General features: G+C 49.1%; 3 protein-coding genes across 3 annotated transcripts; 2 read left to right on the forward strand and 1 right to left on the reverse strand.

Moving 5' to 3' along the window:
* Positions 1 to 1,423: 1,423 nt before the first annotated feature.
* Positions 1,424 to 2,195, reverse strand: LOC139835369 (uncharacterized). The gene has a single exon (XM_071825217.1). It carries the CDS (start codon positions 2,164 to 2,166, stop codon positions 1,567 to 1,569), a length of 600 nt encoding a protein of 199 aa, XP_071681318.1. The 5' UTR covers positions 2,167 to 2,195; the 3' UTR covers positions 1,424 to 1,566.
* Positions 2,196 to 2,580: 385 nt separating this feature from the next.
* Positions 2,581 to 3,569, forward strand: LOC127330871 (uncharacterized). The gene has a single exon (XM_051356943.2). The coding sequence runs from the start codon at positions 2,672 to 2,674 to the stop codon at positions 3,329 to 3,331; it is 660 nt and encodes a 219-aa protein (XP_051212903.1). The 5' UTR covers positions 2,581 to 2,671; the 3' UTR covers positions 3,332 to 3,569.
* Positions 3,570 to 18,183: 14,614 nt separating this feature from the next.
* Positions 18,184 to 20,330, forward strand: LOC127337168 (aspartyl protease family protein At5g10770). The gene is made up of 4 exons (XM_051364102.2): positions 18,184 to 18,380; positions 18,465 to 18,754; positions 18,876 to 19,432; positions 19,518 to 20,330. Exons 1-4 carry the CDS (start codon positions 18,224 to 18,226, stop codon positions 19,999 to 20,001), a joined length of 1,488 nt encoding a protein of 495 aa, XP_051220062.1. The 5' UTR covers positions 18,184 to 18,223; the 3' UTR covers positions 20,002 to 20,330.
* The last annotated feature ends 1,736 nt before the right edge of the window (positions 20,331 to 22,066 follow it).

Genomic DNA, 22,066 nt, shown 5'->3' on the forward strand with positions numbered 1-22,066 from the left:
GCGAAAACTCGTCCGCGTTTTCAACCCGAGAGGCTTGACTGCTTGAGCTCAGAGCCCATAGCGACGGCGATGAGGGGAAAAATCTTTCCCCACGGTCGGAGATCTTCCCAATCAATGAAATAAATAGAGCACGGGGAGATACAAATCGAGAAATCGGAAGCATGTGCTGTGTCGTAAGAGATTTCAATCATTGTTTAGGAATGCTCGGAACAAGAGAACGAGGGATGGGGATGGAGCAGTGGCCGCTGGCTTGGTGCTCTCGAGAAGAACAAGGAGATTGCAAGGAAAAGCTATGTCCCGTCATCTGGATTCTGGGACCCACTAAATTGTCCCTTTTTCTTCTAGCGTTGGATGGATCCTGATGTGATGTGGTGGTTTCAATCATCCGAGCCTCCGTGGAAATCGTGAGGCAGTGGCATGCGTATGCCACCATAGTCCATGCCCTAATATGCATCAGGCTAAAGCTGTTTGTACTCCCATGGCTGCCACCGAACAGCTGTCTCGGCATGAGGGTGACCCTTTGCAAGCTGCGGATATTACTAATTATTGTTGACATTCATCTCCACACATGATCAACTTGCTGATATTCTTACCAAGCCTCTCTCCACGCAGTTGTTTGTCAGATTTCGACACAACCTGAACATGGCATTGCCCTGTGCAGATTGAGGGGGGCTATTAAGCGCTTATCCTAACTGTGTATATGAGGTTAGGTAGATAAGCTAAGGTTGTTAGCATCCATAGCACATCTGTAACAACTTGTATCTTTATCTCTGTACATCTTGTACCGTACGGCGGGTCATGGCACAACCTATATAAGGAGATGCTTGGTGAACCTATTGGTCACCGCAACCTAAACCAATCTCGGCCATATTAATTAGAGTTATCGCAGATAGCATGTCTGCTGCCGTGATGTCGTCTCTTCTGACGTATTTGACTTCGTATCAGCGGAAACACTTAACCATCTCGTCAACTTCGTCTCTATAAGCCGCCATGACGAAATTCCTGGTGTTCCAGATTCCGGCCACTTGTTGTGCCACCAGGTTGGAATCTCCGCAGCATATGATGTGTTTGATGCCGATTTCTCTTGCAATGCGCAATCCGTGTAGCAGGGCTTCATATTCCGCCATGTTGTTGGTGACGTTGAATTGAAATCCGTGATGCCGATTTCTCAGATTGTCAGTTCCTCTGGTTGGTGACTTGACGGTAATGCCAGCCCCTTGATTCGTGAATTCGTTTGACAATGTAGACTATCTATTAAATATGTTTATCTACATGTAGCTCATTTTATTTTTGTTCCATACGGCATCACAAATGTCAAGAAAATCGAATGACTCAGATGGCGAGTGAGACTCAATTAGAGATTTTTCTGTCAGATGTGGATTAGCAAATCCTATTTAAAAATTTGAAATAACTAGATCTTCCTCTAACATTAGGAGTAGTATGAGAAAACGCCCGAAGTATGAAAATTCAATGCAGAGCCAATTGAAGATCCACTTGCAACGGAGTGGACGTGGAAAACAACTCATGAGCAGATATGGACAAGTTTCGTTACAAATATATAACTATCTATCCATAACATTGGACTGGCTTCTGCGCCCGAGACTTGTGCCTGTCTTGGACGAATTTGACGCCAGGGCAGCTCACTCTGACGTCGAATATCTTGGTTCGAGCCTTCCCGATCCAGAATCGCACTTGCGATCTCAACACCACAGTGAACCCGGCGCTGTCGCTCTCGAGCCGCTGACCAGTGAAGTAACTAAGAATGTCGCCCGCCACAAGGTGGACCGAGGCGGTGATGCTCATGGTTGTCGGTTCCAGCAAGTAAGTAGCATTCGGGGAAGGGAATGTGGGGTCGACGACCGGGGCGTCCGTGGTGTAGGGCCCATTGGAGCTCGAGCTGTTGATCAGGACGACAGAGAAGCTGAGGAACCTCACCTTAGCACGGTGGCTGGTGTTGTTGGCGATTATGGTGAGCCTGAGGTTCACATCTCCGTCGGCGAGTTTCTTGTGCGAGGCGTGGGTGATGGAGAATATGATGCGCCCGGGGCTGAAGACGACGGAGACGATGATAACGATGGCGGTGGCCGCGACGCATCCCCCGAGGGCTGCCAGGATGTAATCCCCGGCAGTCCACGATTTTCTCCCACCATCATCCCCAGCGGCCATATTATGTACTTAATCGGTGAGCTAGTGTCGAGATGGAATGGACCGTGTTAGCCAGCTATATATATGGGGCAGGCTGTATCTAAATAGCAGCCCCGTGTGCATACTCGTACTATGTTGAGAGGGGGCATAATCGGGTTGAGTGTGAGTGCAGTCCGAAATGTTCGCTGGTCTCTAGGAATCAAAGTGCACGCTCTCTTCCTGATCTATGCATAATGCATGTACGTTTTCATGTGCGGAAGAGTCTCACAGACTCTCACACCGGTTTCACGCCAAGTATATTATTTTGTTGGTAAGCTGTTGCACTTTACGCTTTAGCCTAGTCGGCATTATGCAGCATACTGTAGGTGCGGACCGTATATATACAGGTACATTGAAAGGCGTATAAATAGATAGATAGGTGAAGTGACGCATCCCAGATGCATATGAAGAGACACAACACAAGCGCGCGCCGCAGCAGCGGAGTAACCCAACAAAGCTAGCTAGCTGCAACACCCAGCACGTAGGCATGGCGGTGGACGAGGTCGTCGACGGCCAGAACGCAGCAGCAGCTTTCCGGTGGCGGTGGTTCGACGCGGCGCGCTACGTGTTGGCCCTGGCTGTGACCGCGCTCATGATCACCGTCATCGCGCACGCCGTCCACGTCCTTCTCCGGCCCGATGACCTTTTCCTCCAGGTGGACAAGGGCTTCGTGGCCGTGAAGCGGGGCACTCCGGCATGGAACCTCAGCTTCGCTCTCGACCTCGAGGTCATCAACCCCAGCGGCCGCGTCGCCATCTTCTACGAAGGCGTCACGGCCTACTTGTACGGCAGTGCGAACGAGGCGTCACAGCCGGAATATTTCGTGAGCATGGATGTCGGGGACATATCCCTGAGGCAGCAGTCGTCGGAATTCGAGTATCTGCATACCTTCGCCGATTTGAATTCGCCGGATTATAAGGCCTACTTCGACCTGTTCAAAAGCAGCGGCACCATGGGCATTCCGGACGGGGTTGTGGCCGTGAACGGTACCCTCACCGTCGGGCTGTATTCCTGGCGCAACCAGACTCCTATAGTAGCCACCTACTACTGCTGGCCGGTCGCCATCGGCGGCGATTCCTCTGATGTCACCGCAGGCAGCGCACGGTGTACGGACGACCCGCCTAGGCGAGAGGCAAGCCTTACCTAGTCCTATAGTTCGCCGTCCTTAGGCGCTTTGTCTGTTTTTACCAAAGGGGGGGAAGGATCGAGCCTCTGCATTGAAAAGATGCATATGCTCTTTGCGCTCTATCTTTGACATCCCACACCCTTCTATCTCATTTTCCGTTTATTCATTCAATCAACTGTGTACGTTCTAAGGAGTAAATGTTTTGGCGGTTAAGCTACTTGCTTGAGACTATATATCAGAGTATACTAGATAAAAATGTGTTGGTCTTTCGGTCATGTTTTCTTCAATCATCCAAAATCCACTATAAGGTTATAAGATATACTTTCGGTAGCTTTTTAAAATACTCACCGTGTTCCATATTAGTAATTATTGATTTGGATGTAACTAGATACATTCTATTTCAAAGATACGCCCTGGAAGGTGCATCAAATTTCAAAGAAGAAAGACCAAGATGGCCTGAACAACGCCAAGAAGGCTACACCGATACAAACACAACACCACGCGGCTTACAACGTAACCCACTACACAAACCAAACATCGGGACTCTCCTTGCACTCTCGCCCACCAAGAAGTGAGGAGGCGATACACCAAGCGCTTGTACCGCATGGCACAACCGACGCACCGCCCTCCCTTGAGAGCCCAAGAGTAGGCGAATGAGCGGCGGGACCTGGACACCGGAGAGAAGACATCGACAGAGAAGCACCACCAACGATGTACATTGCACCCATAAAGTCTTTGCACAAAGCGGCCGCCAACCTGGACTCCGTTTGGCCGCTCCAGTGACTCCTCGAGCAACCAAGACAACGCCTCGAATGAGGGGACGACACAGCGGTGCCGCCACCGTCTGATCCGGCCAGCTGAATCAAGGGTTTCCCCTGGCGCTCGAGGTCGGATTGCATTGGCAGTGCCATAAAAACCACCCAAAGAGGAGATGATGTCTGCAGGCGTCGCCACCTTCAGCATCAAGCAGAGCTTTGGCCCCGACAAATCCATCAATCCCAAAGTCCGCCTGAAAAAGACAGCCTTGAGCCAACCCTTGGTTGCACCGCTGACGAGAGAAGATCCAAACTCCGATACCGGCGTAGGCGATGCACCGACCGTCGTTCTACCTCGACCATCGGACGGACTGGATGATGGAGGTCTAGCCTGCCGCCGCCAACTAGTCAGTCAGTAGCACCACCAAAATGCAAGGAGACTGCTTTTCCTAGATGCAGCCACGCCCCACCGCCGTGGACGCAGCCCCATAAGCCCGCCCGAGCCCTGAGGGCCCATGAACCAATGCACATGCCTAAAGATGACGTCCACAGCATTAGAAGCACCACCCTTGAGCGGAGGCCGAGCCTCACCTTCGTTGTCGTCAAGCAGCCAGTCACCGAGATCCCGCCGTTTACGGTTTTGAGCTTAAAAACGTAAAACGTCCATTCCAGATACCGAAAAATCAAAAAAACCTTAAATCTATTTTTCAATTTCCCTCATATCCAACCCTGAGAACCTCAAATATCTACATTTTGGGCCAAACTTTGCGGTACAATGAGAAGTATTTTGAGCTTGGCGCAAGGGGAATTTCAGGTAGTTGGTTCCCCTTCCGATACCGAACCTTGCAAATTTCCGCGAACCTTGGCCAATATGTGGTAACTGTTCGCATCAGGGGGCGACGGGGCAGCGTGTGGAGCATGGGGCATTTGGGCTGCTCGCGCCCGAGATCGGGGCGGATCGGGGCGATCTCCGATTATATATATATGCCATTTTTAACAATCGGAATATCTATATCAAGTAATTAAAGTTTAGATTAAACCAAACCATAATCTTAGGATTAAAAGTGCAAAACATAGGATTAGAGAAATAAATCTAACTATTCACATAGGATTAAGTTGACCAAGCAGTACTGACCTCAGATGACTCGTCTAGGAGAAGCTGCTCGGGGACATGGAGGGGGGTTGGAATCCACAGAAATTTCGCGCATGCTACTGCTTCTTGGTGTCCACGCCGGAGTCCACAACGAGGTTGATGTTCTGGTTATGCTGCTATTGGGCCATGTGGGAGTTGACGGCACAGTCATTGTTCCATTTCTGTTGGGGGCGGGGTGGGGACGTCAGAGTCGAAGGGCACCGTCTCCCCGGCTTCCGGGTGGGGGATGCACAGTCTGTTGTTGTGGTGGGCAATGCGCCGATGATTGGTCCCGAGGGGTTTCGGAGGATAGAAAGCGGGAGAATCGCACGACACTTAAATAACCTAAATCAGATATGGGAATCTTGAAATTGCAATCATGTCACTTCCATTTCATATGCCACCATGACAAGAGTTAAAGATGTTTATGCGCCCATTCCCATAGAGCTTCGCACACATGCACCATCTACATGCACAAAAATACTTATTAAATCTCGTCATTGGCACATCAGTCCTACACCAGTAACAATGATCACAACATATTCCAATTATAAGTAACGTACTCACAACATTCACAATATAACCTATTATCAACAAAAAGTATACGTGTCCTGATTTACTACTTGATTTTTCTACTTTTTAAATGTGTTATGAAGATACAAATATCACTACGGGAACCAGTCAAGGTGCCGATGGTCAGGAACCGTCGGCACAGGTCAATTTGGCCGTTGGCATAGGCTGTGCTAACGGCCACCGTCGGCACCTCGTTGTCGGCACAATATAGCTTTGGCACAGACCTATTTGCCGTCGGTACAGGCTAGCCATCGGCACAACAACTTGTACTAATGGCCAAGCCGCATAGAACTAACGGCCGTTTGGAAATTCTAGCTCGAATTTTTCAAATTTTCTTAATCTCTCACATAGATAATTTTTAACTCTAACTACATTTAATCTTAAATCAAATTGCACTAATGGTCTAACTTCCCAATTGGTTAACCATCCTCACACTACTTCAACCCTAGTACGCTTCGGTTGAGCTTCCAAGAAAGAAATGACACCTTATTGATAATACTATCATACCAATTATATATATTAACCCTTACACCGTGATATCACAACTCTTTATAATTTTGAATTTTAAAAATTATTTAAATTAACATCAATGATTAAGTAATAATAATCTTTATGCAGAATTCAATTATTAATTTTAATTGTTTTAAAAAAATCCAATTTCTGGCAGAACACTAAAATCTTCCTGCTTTCATATTTCCATTTGGAATTTTGAGAATCTAAAAAATGGCAGCTGGGGTAACGTCTGTGAATTTGGATGTAATTTTTTTCCACGATTATTTTGATATATTATACATTTTTCCCGACGTCGTATGCAACCAGAAAAACCGTTTTTTAAATGGGGCGGGGGGGACGTCAGAGTCGAAGGGCACCGTCTCCCCGGCTTCCGGGTGGGGGATGCACAGTCTGTTGTTGTGGTGGGCAATGCGCCGATGATCGGTCCCGAGGGGTTTCAGAGGATAGAGGAGAATCGCACGACACTTAAATAACCTAAATCAGATATGGGAATCTTGAAATTGCAGTCATGTCACTTCCATTTCATATGCCACCATGACAAGAGTTAAAGATGTTTATGCGCCCATTCCCATAGAGCTTCGCACACATGCATATCTACGTGCACAAAAATACTTATTAAATCTCGTCATTGGCACATCAGTCCTACACCAGTAACAATGATCACAACATATTCCTATTATAAGTAACGTACTCACAGCATTCACAATATAACCTATTATCAACAAAAAGTATACGTGTCCTGATTTACTACTTGATTTTTCTACTTTTTTAATGTGTTATGAAGATACAGATATCACTACGGGAACCAGTCAAGGTGCCGATGGTCAGAAACCGTCGGCACAGGTCAATTTGGCCGTTGGCATAGGCTGTGCTAACGGCCACCGTCGGCACCTCGTTGTCGGCACAATATAGCTTTGGCACAGACCTATTTGCCGTTGGTACAGGCTGGCCATCGGCACAACAACTTGTACTAACGGCCAAGCCGCATAGAACTAACGGCCGTTTGGAAATTCTAGCTCGAATTTTTCAAATTTTCTTAATCTCTCACATAGATAATTTTTGACTCTAACTACATTTAATCTTAAATCAAATTGCACTAATGGTCTACCTTCCCAATTGGTTAACCATCCTCACACTACTTCAACCCTAGCACGCTTCGGTTGAGCTTCCAAGAAAGAAATGACACCTTATTGATAATACTATCATACCAATTATATATATTAACCCTTACACCGTGATATCACAACTCTTTATAATTTTGAATTTTAAAAATTATTTAAATTAACATCAATGATTAAGTAATAATAATCTTTATGCAGAATTCAATTATTAATTTTAATTGTTTTAAAAAAAATCCAATTTCTGGCAAAACACTAAAATCTTCCTGCTTTCATATTTCCATTTGGAATTTTGAGAATCTAAAAAATGGCAGCTGGGGTAACGTCCGTAATTTTTTCCCACGATTATTTTGATATATTATACATTTTTTCCGACGTCGTATGCAACCAGAAAAACCGTTTTACTGATACATGACGCAATTTTGCAAAAAAGGTAGAAATTTATTTTTGTTAAATTATCTTGCAACTAGATGACATAATACATGGACATCTCGACTGGCCGTCTGCATAGGGCTAGAGGGCAAAAAATATAACGGCGTCGCCTCACAGTCACAGCGGAGACCCCTGTGCCGACGGCCTGACCAAGCCTGTGTTGACGGACACCGTGGCACAAACCTTCCTGTGCCGACGGCCTTCTTCGCGGCCTGCCTTGTTCGTGGTATGTGCCGACGGCCCCGATAAAAAACAGTTGGCACGGCATTTAGCCGTCGACACCTTGACTTGTTCCTGTATATAGGCCCGGATCCGCATAAACATTAGAGCATCCCCACTCGTTGGCGCTCCCCACGCCCAAATCCGGCGAATTTTTCGTCCGGATTGGAGGAAGATTTGGCGTGGGGAGGAGTAGTTTCCCAGTCGTGTGCTCCCCAAGCGGCGTTTCTCGGGGAAAAAGAGGATGGCTCGGGGAATCCGGACGAAAGAGGAGACACGTGGGCGTGGGCGGTTGGTTTAGCTTCGTCCGGAGTCCCCGAGCGCGCCCCGGGGGGCCGGGGATGGCGTGGGCTCGCCGGATGGATGAAGGGTCAAATCCGGACGAAAACGAGGAACCGGGGACGCGACTGGGCCGAATTTCGCCGTCCGGATGGAAAAAACGTCGCTCGGGGGCCTCGTCGGGGGGACGAGTGGAGATGCTCTTATGCTCCGACGGCACTACAACACGCAAAGGGAAAGAGGCATGACCACTCTCTGCATTGATCGACTGAGCAAAGAATGCATGGAACATGATCCTCCTGGCCCACCTACGATATGCCAAAAGGCAAACACCATTGTTGCTTGCACACATGGTTTCAGTGGCGTGGCAGGATATATGCAATAGAGCGTATTTTTGTATCCAATGATATACCCATTTACCAAAGAGCGCAGTATTACTACAAATACAATGTGCACTGTATTTTCCCTCAAAAAATAATGTGGAGTGTCAATTTTGTTCGGCATTGATGTGCAGTGTAATTTTATTTCCTGATATCTAAAAGTAGTGGTACCACCACGTCTGGAAATTTATAGAATACTCCAGCTGCAAAAGAATGTGGAACCACATCTGGAAATTTTAACATTATATCCCTTTTCTTCAGGGCCCATTGTTAGCTTTGGCCCGTCTGGTGGAAACCCTACATATGCTGCAGAACCAGTCCTCCCTTCTTTACTTCTTTATTGTACTATAAAAAGTACGTACTTTTCTTTATAATAATACGTGATCGAGATGCTCTTTCATTAGCCGTAGAGAACGTATCATTTGTTGATATAAAACACGCGAGTCCCCTAATTAAAGCTTCGTGAAGGACGAGAATCATTTAATTCGTCTTTGGAGGGACTAAGTAATAACCTGATGGTATCAAGCAAGGAACATGTGCGATTGACCAAAAAAGGTACATATACAAGTCTAACAGCAGTATTTTATCTTTCTGGACTTTGAAATTATTTTCGATATATTTTTTTACCGTTGCTTCCATTCATAACCATATAGATAATATACTGTTCGTATAAAAGATCGCAGTGATGAATCACTCTCGCAACTGTGATACTCTAACCACCACCACCAGAGACAACATCTGGACCGCAAAAGAGGTTCTCAAAAAGCGACGATTTCAAGATGGAAACAATGCACAAGCGTTATCATCCCTGGATCGAAGATCTTGAGTTTTACTCCGGAGAAAGGCCGAGTTTGCAGCAAGGCCATTATCAGGTACAACCAATGAAGGCTAGACATTGGACTCTCACTCTGGAAATCAGGCTCGATACTCGAGAAGCACCAACAAAAAATGCAGTTCACTTGTACCGTCGCCTCCTCTTGCCAAGGCCGATGCTGCAAGTCATCAACACATGACACACAAGAATAACTTGTGCCGCAAGTCTTCATCGCAACTAATACACCTCCCTGCCATTATAAGCCTCCAATCGCATCTACCATGACATTCTTAGCCCCTGTCAATACCATGGAAATCTATATTTAGACATGTCCATGGCACCGACAAGAAAGCGAACCTTCACGCCATGCCCTCATGAAGCCTCACTGGCCAGAGATAAGGGTGCGCACGTCCGGATGACGCCATGCACCGAACAGTGGAGATCTCCGAGGGAAAGACCAGAACTCGTCAACATCTAGATCGAGGAGGCAGACATGACGTAGTTCGATGATTTGGTACTCAAAGAATAGAAGGGCCAACAACCTTTATTTAGGCCGAGCTACTAGCCCCCACGCCACCAGCCAACAGCAACCACCACAAGCTGTCCGTAGAACCTACCGAGCACCGCCACCACCGCATGCACCTCACGGAGATGAGGAAACGAGCCGCTTCAACCTGCCGCTAACCGGACGCAGAGCACTGCGGGCTTCTCCAAACCAACGCCGATGCGGCCTCCATGCAACTAGCCGACTCCCGAGGAACGAGTTCGCACGGTCGTCTGTTGTGCCACCCTTGTGGCCACAACAACCGCTGAAACTGACGAGAGAACCCGGGGCCGCAGTCCCGGCCCTCGTCACTACCAGCCACGCCGTGCAGTCTAGTGCCGCCGGACGGATATCTCGACGCGCGAGGAGAGGAGGGCCCCTATCGACACTGACGCGCGAGTGGATGAGAGCCCTCCGCCGCCATCATCCACGTGGCCTTTGCCCAGCGACGTTCTTTGGTGACAGCAATGAGTGGTGGAGGTGGAGGGGAGGGCTGGCGGCAGATCTAGGGTAACACAAGAGCCGCCCCTTGTGGGAGGAACGCGGGCATAGGATAATTATTTGTTCACAAAGATCCAACACAACATTGCATACACATAGGGCTAAAATAATACCGTGGTAACAAAAAGGCATATTAAGAGGGTTGTCTCTCCTCTCCCGAGTCGCCCCCACGTGGCGGCCGATAGAAACCCTAAAAACCGCGCCGCCACCACCCCCCCTCTCCCCCTCCCCTCCCTCGCCGCCTCCAAGGGGCGCGACCAGGCAAAGCCTGGTCCGTGGCGGCAGGGACTTCTCGTCCTCTCGCGTGCGGGGGTTGGACGCGGGTCTCCCTCCTCGGGCCAGGGCATGGCCCTCTTGTCGGGGGCCTCGGTGGCGACGCTCGGGCTCGGCTCGGCGGCGGCATGACGGGCGACGAGGTGGTGGTGAGCCATGCCGGCGGCGGAGGTATGGGCGGGGGCGGGCTGCTGGGGGAAACCCTAGGTCCTCTTCTCCTCGCCTCTCGGCGGCCGATGGTGGTGGGCTGGCGTTTCGGCTGCGGCATTGCCCAGGCGTAAGCGGTGTCTCCAGACTATGCGATCTGCACTTGGTGTCTTGGGCGGCAACCTTGGCCAGCCTAGGACGGTCGCCGGCATGGGGCCTGACCTGAATAAAGGCGGTGGTCCTAGGGTCTCTCTTGGGCGAAGATGAAGACCTGCCTGAGGCTTGCCTGGCCGGAGTGTTGAGTTCTGGAAGGCACCGCCGGCGAATGTAACAGTGCTTCTATTGCCTGGAGTTCGCTGGATCGGTGGTATTCGGTCGTGTGTACCCATGCTTTTATTCCGACCGTTTGGTTCTGGAGGGAGCTGCGTGAAGCTCTGTTCTATGTTGACATCAAGTGGCATTTGGTCCATGGTGAAGTCAGAAGAAGAGAATATCATGAAGGCCGAATTGAAGGACTAGCTAAGGGAGGTTCAAGTCTGCGCTATTGAGGGACTTGCTTGGTGTTTCGGGCTTCGCAGCAGTGGTATGAAAGTAGGGGCGGCAGCACATGTGAGTTCGGAGTCTTACCTTTCAGGGTGGCCTTAACTGGTTGTGCCTAGCAATGTCCTTGTTGAAGGCATTGTTTTGAGAGCGGGGACTATCTTCAGGGTGAAAACCTAAGATCTTTGATCGGTCGACGACGGTGGTGGCGCACTGTTCCCTTCTTGGAGACGTCGCTTTTGGAGAGTCTGAATTTCAGGTGTTGTCATGGTGGTGAATGTATTGCTGTTGCTAAGGCTAGGATATTATAGCGGGACTTTTATTTTCTTTTTCTCTTTTTTGGCCGTGTGCATCCGTAATGCCAATGGCATTACGTTGTTGCAGAGGCTGGGTGTAATTGGTATCTTTTGATATTAATATATTCCCTTTATTGAAAAAAATAAAAATGACTTAATGTTTATTTGGCACTATTTGAAGTGATCTAGTAACAAGCAACTGAAAACAACATTGAATTGAATAGTACTTGTCTAAGCAGGGGGTGGTTCAACATCAACGATCTCCAGGGCAAAATAGGTGCTTGTTGCTTAATTTGATTCATAAACTCCACCAAATAGATTCTCTGCCTTGGAAGGATTAGGATTTCAGGCACTCTAGCTGCGACATTGGTGTGAGCTCATCTTCTCTGTCGTTTTTCTCGTGGATCATCACGGAGTGCCTTCCTTTGTACCACACCATCACCTGGGTGGCGGTGGCGAGTGGCAGCACCCACTAGTAGAAAAAGAGGCTTCCGTCCACCCCCATTAGTCCCCAAAATATTCGAACCGCGACTAAAGGGGTCTTTAGTCGCGGTTCGGGAGGCGACCCGTGACCAAAGGTCTGGGCCCAGCGGGCTCGGTCGACAACTGGGGGACGGGAGGCCAACCGCGACTAAAGGTCCTCAGGCCTGGCCCGAAGGCCTTTAGTCGCGGTTGGCCAGGCCAACCGGGACTAAAGGCCCATCCCTATAAATGCAGCTCAGCACACTTCACTTAGCCATTTGGTGCCACTTCTCTTCACAATCTTCACAAGGGGGTGGTGGGTTTGCTTTTGGTTCCTCTTATGCACACAAGGTGTTCAATGATATGCCCGAGAGCATGAAACAAACATGATATGAAGTGTCCGAGCCACACTTGAGCTTTCTCATTTATTTTTTCCTCCTCGATCGCGGTTAGCAACTTGAACCTTTCATGTGTCATTGATAAAATATGCATGTGTGTATTTCATTGTTTAATTTCTATTATTTGTAGCTAGTTAGTTTAACAAATGCATGATGGTTAATTATATACTTTATATAATAATAATGCAGATGAATCGGCAATGGATGTACGGTAACCGACTCTCCGGCGAGTTCATTACGGGTTTGAAAGATTTCCTCGTAGTGGCTAATGCGAACAAGCAAGGGGGTTTTGTTATCTGTCCATGTGCCGCATGTAAGAATCAGAAGGGTTACTCTTCCTCAAGAGACGTTCACCTGCACCTGCTTCGGCAGGGTTTCATGCCAAGCTATAATTGTTGGACCAAGCATGGAGAAAGAGGGGTTAGAATGGAAGAAGATGAAGAAGGGGATGATATCATCGATAACAACTATCCTGATCATTTCGGTGATACTTTCATGGAGGATGCTGAAGGTGGGGAAGGTGAAGGGGAAGGTGAAGAAGAGGCACGTGATGAGCCCGCTGATGATCTTGGTCGGACCATTGCTGATGCACGGAGAGGCTGCGAAACTGAAAAGGAGAGAAAGAATTTGGATCGCATGTTAGAGGATCACAAAAAGTCGCTGTACCCAGGTTGCGATAATGGTCTGAAAAAGCTGGGCTGCACACTGGATTTGCTGAAATGGAAGGCACAGGAAGGTCTATCTGACTCGGGATTTGAAAATTTGCTAAAAATGATGAAGAATATGTTTCCAAAGAATAACGAGTTGCCCGCCAGTACGTACGAAGCAAAGAAGGTTGTCTGCCCTCTAGGTTTAGAGGTTCGTAAGCAACCGCGACTAAAGGGGGGCATTTAGTCGCGCTTAATTAGTCCCGGTTGCGCAACCGCGACTAATGGCAGTTGCGAAACGGGACTAAAACCCGTTTTTCTACCAGTGACCAGGTCCTTCCGGTTTGACAAGTGGCTGCCCAGCAGGCCACTTGCTGAGCGCTTGCCCGCGCATTTCTCCCATTGCACCCCACTGCAGGCCCCGGTGGTGATTGTCGCGGGGCGCGGCCTTGAGCTCTAGCCTCGACTGTTCGTCGTTGCTGCGTATGAGCTCTCCCTCCTCCACCAGATCATCGACGACACTATGCTACGCACCGGGCAAGATCGACGCTTCATCGAATCTCCTACGGCCCCTCCATTCAGCTCGCGCGAGGCCTACCACATGCTCTCGCTGGCGCACCCTATCGACCCCGACGCCCGCGCGGCCTAGGCGCTAAGGCTCCCCACGAAGCTGATGATCTTCTCCTACCTCGCCAGCATCGACAGGATCAGTACTCGTGCCAACCTCTTCTTCAAGAGTTGTTCACCCCTCTGCTTGCCTGTCTACTGAGACTGGCATGCACCTATTCTTCGACTACCCGCTGCCTACTACGGTTTGGGTGCTACTAGGCGTCGCCGTGCTAGTGGGACACTTCTCCTTATGGGACCTTCAGGCCCCACTAGCGGTTGACAGTGGGATTTGGCGCACCGGTATCTATGTGGTCCTATGATGTATTTGGAATGCGTGGAACGCCATCATCTTCAACAACGGGCCCCCTCGGCTTGCTCGATCCTGCGAATGGTTGGCGATGACTTGGCTATCTGGCGGTGGCACTTCAAGGCGGCGGACCGGTCGGCGCTCGACTCGCTTAGATCCTACTTCGTATCTCGGATGCCTTGAGCATGTAATCTAAAACCACATGTCCTCTCTCTCTCTCTCTCTCTCTCGGCTGTACGGAACGGAGTGACTGCCAAGTCATTTTCGGGAATAAGGAAATAACAAATGGTGGGGTCCCCCTGTCATCCACGAAAAAAAAAGTTGAATAGCACCCGCGACAGTGTCTATATCTGTAGAGATTTAAACATAACAAACTCGTGTATTATTAGACATGCTTAAGAATGAATCTCACGTTTTTTTTCACCGTTAGATCATGGCAGCAAGACAACTTACATATTAATGGCTTAAGAAAGCGTCTCTAAACGGTAAAGGTTGTCATTATTTTATTGCAGTACCACTGACCAGTAAGTAAAAACAATTTACCCGGTGAACCCTGGAAAAAAAAAACCCTTCATGGTGTTTCAATCCAAAGACTAGCATAGACAGACTCCCATATCGAGTATCCCCATATGTGCTGCTCCCTCCGTCCCATAAAATTTATCTAAGATTTATGAAAAATTAGATGTATCTAGATACTATTTAGTGTCCTGACACATTTAAATTTAGACAAGTCTCGAATATGCTTAATGAGACTGAGGGAGTACATAATTATCGAGGTTTCGGTATCGCAGAGGAACACGGGTATCTCCGCAAGACCCTTGAGCTTATCAGACCACAGGGGCTAGAAGCAACGCTCCAAGATCCAAAAAGCCATGGCGACGCCGAAGAGAAGCACGAGCAACACGGCAGAGAGAGGCACATGTTTTCCTAGGTTCAGGGCCCTCATGGTAAGGTAAAACTCCTACGTCATGCCTTGGTGTCGTATTGATATCTCTCCGAGAGGGAGTATGGTGTTTAGGAGGTGGAGACTCGGTGAGTTCCTTCCTAGATCTAGATGGGATTTGCTCTAGGTAGAAGACAATGGTGTCTAAATAGTATCTAGCGAGGATCAAAAGCCGATCTGTCTACTGGGCAGCTGCCTCCCATTTTATAGCGGCGCTAGCTCTCCTCTCCAAGCAAACTTAGTAGAGGGATAACCACATGCGTGCCCAAGGAAGAGGACAACTGTCCCTAGCTAAGCCCATGAACTCTGTCCATGTTCACACCAAGCACCTTGGTCCACAAGGAGTGGTTGTGGACGATATCGACACACCCTGCTGTACTTGCACCGTCCACCCTGAACCTTCAAGGAAAGTGGGCAACGGCCATCATGCTTTATGAAGGCAAACTTTAAGCTTCTCTTATCTTATGGGTGCGTCATTGCTTGGGTCATGGTCTCCTAGCTTCATCCATACCACTACTAGGAAAAGGCCTATAGCCGCACCGTGTACCGTTGGCGCACCAAACAAGTGGTGCGCCAACGATACTTATTGCCGGCGCACCACTTATTTTGTGCGCCAGTGATACGCGGTTACCGCCGGAGGACCTTTATTTTTGTTCGCCCGTGATAAGTGCATGACTGGTTACGTAGTATGCGGCCACATACCACCAGATGTATCACTGGCGTACCAATATCCTGCTCCGCTGACAGTGTACTGTGCAAATCCACTTTCTCTCTCTTTCTTCTCATGCACCTCCCCTACCACCAGTCCGCCACACGCACATGGAACACACCCACGACCACACACTCTCGATCCCATCCCCTCTCCCCCTACTGCCTCCTCCTCCCTTCCCTTCCCTCCTGGCCGGCCACCAAATCCTCTACCGCCGCCTCTCTCCCTTCCCTCCTGGTTGGCCAACCCACCCCAACGTGGCCACCAAATCCCCTACTGCCGGCACGGACCACCGCTGCCATGTCCGCCAAACAACCACGTAAACAGATCTATCTAATCTCGCCGAGGATCGTCGCAGAGACGGCCCTTTCCCGGTGAAGCGCGGGCATCCTCGTGGAGTGCCCCGACGCTGACGTCCCGGTCGTCCACCTCGAGCTCAGCTCCCTCGCCTCCGTGCACACCAACAACTTAGACCACTTCCTCTACTGGGGCCGATGGCGGAGGCCGAAGACGGCGAGCACGCCATGGTCCTCGTCGAGCACGCCATGGTCCTTGTCAGGCACGCATCCGGCAAGGCGATGCGGGCGGACGGCGGAGACGGCGAACACACCATCGTCCCGGTCAAGCGTGCATCCAGCACGGCGGTGCGGGCGGACGGTGAGCACCCGATAGCTTTTTCCTTTTCTTGTTAGGGTGTTCTCTGTAAATTTGCATGGCTAGATATAATTTTTTTAAACTGCTCTGTAATGAAATGGCTGAGATGGGTCTGACGTGTGTCCTTCTCAACCGAGGGAGCACCGTCCGGTTTCTTTTTTTTAATCCCGGCACGACATATCCCTGGCGAACAACAGGTGTTCGCCTGTAATACTTTTAACTATCGCGGGCAAACCAGTCAAGTGCGCCAGCACTAGCCCACTACCACCAGCCTGTTGCTACTGGCGGGCACATATGCGCCGGCAGTACCTAATTTTGGTTCACCGGCAGTAACGTTTTCCCTAGTAGTGTGCGCAACTGGCTTGCAAAGGGGTTTTTGTACGTACATCATCTCCTGGCGCGCCCTCTCGCGGAGAGAAGATCTGCGAGGCCTTCGAGTAGCCTGGAAACGGCTAAGTCCTGAACCCTTCACGAGGGGTCCTTCGCACGGTGCCTTCCCATCGCAGAGACCTCCTGTCCCGCGAGGAGAGAAACCTTGTTCTTCATAGATGGACGGCCGCGAGGGCCCAACAGCAGGTGTAGTGTGGTACCCCGGTTCCACTATACCGACAATAACCTCGGCCACCACCTGATTTAACAGTCCCTAAAGCAAAACCTACTGTTAGAAGCACACGAACACATGTTGATAACCTGGACAGCATAAGATATTTTCATCGAACCAAAGTCCACATAATTGCTAGAAAGCCATATAGATCAATTAACAAAGGATGTGCTTGTTGTGAAGTGTATAAGTAAAGTATACCAGCCCATTTTATCTGCTACAGTAGTATCTAAGGTTACCCCATAATAATTACCTGGTTAATCGCACCATCCTCGCAGCATGAGAACGTATATGTGTAATTCGAGGTAATAAATGATGTTCGAGCCACAAGACAAGAATTTTTAAGATAAATACTGTACATAAGATTTTTTAAGTATCATACAGGTTATATTCATTCTGTTTTTTAAGCACATACAGTAAGGAAGCAGACCCTTACTGTGCCAATTTTCATTTATAAGCAGCCAGAGGCATATATTCATTCTATTAACGTTGTTGACTCAAGTTTCCTTTTGGCTTGTTGTTCGTACAATACTCTCCTTTAGTCTACACTGCATAGCTTGATCTTACTAGTTTAACGTTGTAGCTATGTTTTCCTTTTCCAGGGATGACCATCAAATTTTTATGGACTATGTAACTATTATATTATACTAGCTCTGTTCATAAAAGGATGTCGCAAATTTGGCTAAATTTAGATGTATTAGATTATATGCTCCTATTTTAATAAACAATTCAGAAAAATAGAAAATATATTAAAAAAATCTGAATTTTTTATAATGAGCATAAACATATGTTCTAATAGCATGCCAAAAATCTCGTAGAAAAGATATATGTACTGCTATGCGAAAAAAAGACAAATCTGAGTGTTGCAAACAACAAATCCAAATGCTCCGCAACATCATTTTTTGTTATTTTTGCATAGACCACCAAACATGCATTTCTCATCACAAACTTGGGAAAGGATTACCGTACCCCACGTGGCCCGGCCCGACGTCTATATATTAGAAGGACTTGAGAGGCTGATGAGAGCACCCGTCCAACACTTACCAGCTAGCAGCCTAGCTAGCAATATGGCTACTGCTGTCCTTGTCCCGTTATTGCTCCTGCTGCTTCTCTTCTCTAGCTGTGCCACTCTCACTGTGGATGCAGCTGGAGCAGACGAGCTGAATTACAATGTGGTGGCTACTAGCTCGTTCAAGGCAAAGGCCGTCTGCGAAGGCCCCAGGGGTAAAATTGAATATAAACATACTATGTTTCTCCTTTTCGAGTTATTACATTCCATTAACTAATTATGAATCTTACACCATGTAGTGAATAGCACATCTGCCGGCTTTACCAACGGGGTGCCGGTGACTCGTCCTCATGGCCCGTGCTCTGCAGCGGCGGCGGCGGCGGGGGCAGGGAGCAGTGAGCCCTCCTTGGTCGACGCGCTCCGATGGGACCAACAGCGCGCGAGCTACATCCAGCGGATGCTCTCCGTGTCTGTCAATGCCTCCATGCCACCTAAGCTCCCGCCAAAGTCGCCAACAGAGAAAAGCAAGTTGAAGGTGGCCAGCACTGACCCCGTATCAGAATTTCACCCTGGCACTCCGAAGAAGAAGGTACTGTACTCCTTACAAATTAGAGCGAGCGTGCAGCTATCTACATTTGCTAGCTACGGCCGTCGAACAATTAACTGTTATACTTACTACTTGACTTCTTTAACTCGATACCAACTCGAAGAAGAACAAGTCGTCGCAGCTCAGCATTGATCCAGCAGCGACTGACGACGGCGGCAGCGCCGGTGAACAGACGATGGTGCTTGACACGGCTAGCGTCTTCCCGTGGCTGCAGTGTGCTCCCTGTCCCGTGCCTCCGTGCCACCCTCAGGCGGACACCCTGTACGACCCCGCCCTATCATCCACCTCCGGCACCTTCTCCTGCAACTCCTCCGCCTGCAGGCAGCTCGGACCGTTTGCTAATGGCTGCGCCAATAACCAGTGCCAGTACCGCGTCCGGTACCCTGACGGGTCTACCACCATGGGAACCTACGTCTCCGACGTGATGACGCTAACCCCCACACGGATGATCAGCAAGTTCCAGTTCGGGTGCAGCCACTTCGCGCAGGGCCGCTCCATCAACACCCTGACCGTCGGGACCATGGGGCTCGGCAGCGGTTCCGAGTCGCTGGTGTCCCAGGGGAAAGGCTCCTACGGGAACGCCTTCTCCTACTGCATCCCTCCAACGGCAAGCACCACCGGCTTCTTCCTGCTGGGCGTGCCCCCTGCATCCTCCTCCAGGTATTTATTTTTAGTGCCTCCAATCCTCCTACAGTACTATTAATAATACGGAGTAATTAACTCTCTTTTATCGACAAAAAAAAAGGTACGTGGTGACTCCCATGGTCAAGGGCAAGCTCAACCCGGCGCTCTACGTCGTGCGCCTCCAGGCCATCACCGTCGCCGGGCAGCAGCTCAGCGTGCCGCCCACAATCTTCGCCGCCGGCTCGGTCATGGACTCCCGCGCGCCCATCACGCGCCTCCCACCCACTGCCTACCAGGCGCTGCGCTCCGCCTTCAGGAGCAGGATGACCATGTACCGCGCGGCGCCTCCCAAGGAGCACCTCGACACCTGCTACGACTTCACGGGAGTCAGCAGCATCAGGCTGCCAAAGATCGCGCTCGTGTTCGACCGGAACGCCGCCGTGGAGCTGGATCCGTCCGGGATCCTCTTCGACGGCTGCCTGGCCTTCACCTCCACCAGCGACGACCGCGACACCGGGATCATCGGCAACGTCCAGCAGCGTACAATCGAGGTGGTTTATGACGTCGGCGGCGGGGCCATGGCATTCCGCCGTGCCGCGTGCTAGCCATCCAGCTGCCCGATGTCAGTACAGACCGACCACCATTTTTAATTGGCCCTACGATGCAAGGCCCATATACACAAAATTTCCATCGCCTAAATAAACCGGTCGTATTACTATCTTAAGCTTGATTGTGAAATGAAGCTACCGAGTAAATTATGTGGACTATTCCAAAAAGAAACTCTACTTTTTGGGCCATATTATTCTTAGTGTGGCATGCTAGCTGCGGTGGTCAAATTAATAGTGTTTTGAGTGTGGCCATCCTAGCTTAGGCTGGTCCGCTGGTCAAATATTGTAAACTATGGTTGAATTAATACATAACTCCCTGTTATATATGAGTCGATCTGGATGCGTTTTTATTCATGCATGATTGATGATTCCCTAGACTTTCGACAGGACACGTAGGGTAAAGTTATGGACATGCGTTTGCACGTTCACATGGCATCGCACTTCCTACAAACGAGCTTGGGTGTCCTCAACACCATATTCATGAACATTGCTCTAATGCTTAAATGGATTTGAAAGCTCTATAATTATGCGGAGGGTTCGTGGACCTTATCTGGGCTAAGTACCTAAGGGGTAGGGACTTATACGCGGACGAGGTCCCCACACATGCCTCTCAATTTTGGAATGCCATACAAAAGATTGAATGGTATTTCAAACTTGGGGCCAAGCACAAGGTTCGTAGTGGGAGGCGAAGCTCCTTCTGGCTCGACTGGTGGTCGGGCTCCGGCCCCCTCCGTGCTATGTTCCCTAGGCTGTTTAGCTATTGCGAGACGCTATTTATCTCGGTCCTTGGTGGTAGCCTAGGGAGTGGCGGCTCCGGTTCCGGAGACAATTCAGACTGGCGAAAGTTGTGGAGTGGGATAACCTCTGTCGGGAAATTTAGGCACTCCGCACTAATATGGCTGAGGACGTCGTGTCATGGTACCTCGAGCCCTCCGGCAACTTCTCCACCAACTCAGTGTATGCTCGCACGTCATTCTGAGATGTTTGGCATACCGGAGTACCACCTAAGATCAAGGTGTTTCTCTGGCAACTTATCCGAGGACGCTTACCCTCGGGTGAGCAGCTTGTCTAGCGACGGGGACCATCCAACGGTCTTTGCTCCTTGTGCGGTGCCTGGGAGGACTGCAACCATATCTTCTTCTCCTGCCCCACCGCCAGGCGGTGTGGGCAGGGGTGAGGGATCTTCTCTCGTGTAACTGGAACCTAGCGGGGGTTGGGGAGTTCATCACGATCGCCCAGGGTTTGTCGGTATCCCTTCGTAGGCTAGTGCGGTTTACCTTTGGCCCAATGTTGGACCCTTTGGAATATGCGCAATAAGCTAGCTATTGAAGGAAAGTTAATTGGTAACCCGGCTGATGTTTTCTTTCAAATGTCAATCTACATGCAGTGCTAGAGGGTTCTGGTCAGACGGAAGGACATGGAGCTCCTCGACTGGGTGGTGGGCGATCGTAGTTGTATTCAGCAATTGGCTCAATGGTGCGATTGCCGTTATTTGGTCGATTTAGCTATGTAGAAATCACAAGATTTTTAATGATAAAAAATACTTCTCTTATGCAGGTCATCGACCCGTGTACAACTACGATCCGTTTATGGTCACCTCTATAATGTGTGGAATCGCGACATATTTATGAAAGTGTCTACATGATTGAAGCATGCGGCGATGAATACTTTTACCCTACATGGATGGTAGCATAATCTATGGATTGGTCCTCCATCTCCATAGGCGCTCTCTTAATTTAGCCATGGCTATTTATTGACAGCCTAATGTTTACTTTTATTGTATCTTGTGGACTAAAATGGCTGTGTGCATCCCAGTTATGTAGAGGTCGGGTGTAATGCTTAAACTTTTGAGCAATAAAGCTCCCATTGTCGAAAAAATACCATGATGTCACAAATTTTTTTCTCCATAAAGGTAATATATTAATATCACGAAGATAGCAGTTACACCCAAACTTTCGACCAACAAAATATCACAATGATATCCAGATGCACACATGCATTAAAAAAATAAAAAATATATAAAAAGAAAAAGGAAAGGGAAATAAAAGGCCCCTCCACATAG

Source organism: Lolium perenne, chromosome 2 (genome assembly GCF_019359855.2).
Source record: "Lolium perenne isolate Kyuss_39 chromosome 2, Kyuss_2.0, whole genome shotgun sequence".
Lineage (NCBI taxonomy): Eukaryota > Viridiplantae > Streptophyta > Magnoliopsida > Poales > Poaceae > Lolium > Lolium perenne.